We start from the raw sequence: 1,872 nt of genomic DNA, 5'->3' as shown, positions 1-1,872 counted from the left end.
CATTAATGGTTTTTATTGTACAAATGTGCTTTCTTTTCTTTACTTATCTGGCTTACATTTCTAATTTGTGCTCAATAATTTATTGTGTTCATTTATTTTTTTCATCATTCTGTACTTTAAAATCTTTACTGAAAGCCTGTGTGCAAAGCATAGGATTATGAGTAAGATTCAAATGTTAAATATGTTTATTTTTGTTTTTAAATTCAGTCTTTTCTAAGTTTTATTGTGGAAGAATCAACTTTTTATGTAGATCAAACCTATTTTTTTCCCCTTAAATCAATAGATGCACTATCCTGTGATTTTTGTGTGTGTGGTAAAATTATGTTTATAATAATAAAATAAGTTTGAAAGTATTTTCCTAAAGTAAATGAACATTTTACTTTATCCATCTCTTTATGTCCTCAGCTGAAATGAACAGAAGTAATACTAGAGTAACTACAGATGAAAGAAAGGAAATGCAAGGAGAAAACCTCACTATTGGGGGCTTTTTTTTCCTGGAGGGCTTTTCTAGATACCCAAAGTTAGAGATTGTTCTCTTTGTCTTCAGCCTTGGAATGTATCTGATAACACTTTTGGGAAACAGCACTCTTATTTTAATCACTATCCTAGATCCACACCTGCAGACCCCCATGTACCTGTTCCTTGGAAATCTGTCTTTCATGGATATTTGTTACACATCTGCTTCTATTCCCACTTTGCTTGTGAACTTGCTGTCATCCCAGAAAACCATTGTCTTTTCTGGGTGTGCTGTACAGATGTACCTGTCCCTTTCCATGGGTTCCACGGAGTGTGTGCTCCTGGCTGTGATGGCGTACGACCGTTATGTGGCCATTTGCAACCCGCTGAGATACCCTATCATCATGAACAGGCAGGTCTGTGTGCAGCTGGCCACTGTCTCCTGGATGACGGGCTGCCTGACCGCCCTGCTGGAAACCAGCTGTGCTCTGCAGATACCCCTCTGTGGGAATCTCATCAATCACTTCACGTGTGAAATTCTGGCAGTGCTGAAGCTAGCTTGCACAAGTTCACTGCTCATGGACATGACCATGCTGGTGGTCAGTGTGCTGCTCCTGCCCATCCCAATGCTCTTAATTTGCATCTCTTATGTCTTCATCCTTTCCACCATTCTGAGGATCAGCTCAGCGGAGGGAAGAAGCAAAGCCTTTTCTACTTGTGGTGCCCACTTGACTGTGGTGATCTTGTATTATGGGGCTGCGCTCTCCATGTACCTAAAGCCTTCTTCATCAAGCTCACAAGAAGTAGATAAAATCATCTCGTTGCTTTATGGAGTGCTTACCCCTATGCTGAACCCCATAATTTACAGTTTAAGAAACAAGGAAGTCAAAGATGCTGTGAAAAAACTGCTGGGTCAAATATCATTGCATCAAACACATGAAAATCTCTGACTGGGTGCCTGCGGTTTTCCCCAGGACGCTCCCCTGGCAGAACTCACCAGAGAAATTCTAGGTAATACACTCACCTTTACAACACTGACTTGTACCTTAGCTCTGTAATTTTACGGTTGTAAGATACATGTACACAGATTGATTACCTGTGGACAGTAGTAGATCCCAGTTTGTATTTGGTGATGTTTTCTGTCTTTTGTGTTTCATTGTTGTGAGAAGCTTTGGGCTATAGCATCATCACACATTTGTCCCAGAAGGAAACTCGGATAAATTGAGTCAGTGAATGTTAGTGCCAGAAGAAACTTGCATACCATCTCTGCCTTACATCCTTTCTAGGATGAGGTGGCAGCATGAAGAAACAAAGAAACAAGTAACAGAGATTGGCCTTGACTATGCAAGGGAGAAAACAGAATCAAAGGAAAATTAAATTGCTCAACATCACACAGTTGCCGAACTGGAACTTCAA

The 1,872-nt window shown here is 40.4% G+C and overlaps 1 protein-coding gene across 1 annotated transcript; it reads left to right on the top strand.

The window, feature by feature from the left end:
- Window positions 1–369: 369 nt before the first annotated feature.
- On the top strand, window positions 370–1,406 carry OR2K2 (olfactory receptor family 2 subfamily K member 2). Its single transcript, XM_019635806.1, has one exon. The coding sequence runs from the start codon at window positions 396–398 to the stop codon at window positions 1,404–1,406; it is 1,011 nt and encodes a 336-aa protein (XP_019491351.1). The 5' UTR covers window positions 370–395.
- The last annotated feature ends 466 nt before the right edge of the window (window positions 1,407–1,872 follow it).

This window comes from Hipposideros armiger, unplaced genomic scaffold (assembly GCF_001890085.2).
Source record: "Hipposideros armiger isolate ML-2016 unplaced genomic scaffold, ASM189008v1 scaffold_24, whole genome shotgun sequence".
NCBI classification, from domain to species: Eukaryota; Metazoa; Chordata; class Mammalia; order Chiroptera; family Hipposideridae; genus Hipposideros; species Hipposideros armiger.
Note: the sequence above shows the minus strand (reverse complement) of the source record. Positions and strands in the feature narration are given on the sequence as shown.

Excerpts from the sequence above, each read along its gene's own strand:
- OR2K2 (XM_019635806.1), top strand. The coding sequence starts at position 396 with ATGTCCTCAGCTGAAATGAACAGAAGTAATACTAGAGTAACTACAGAT.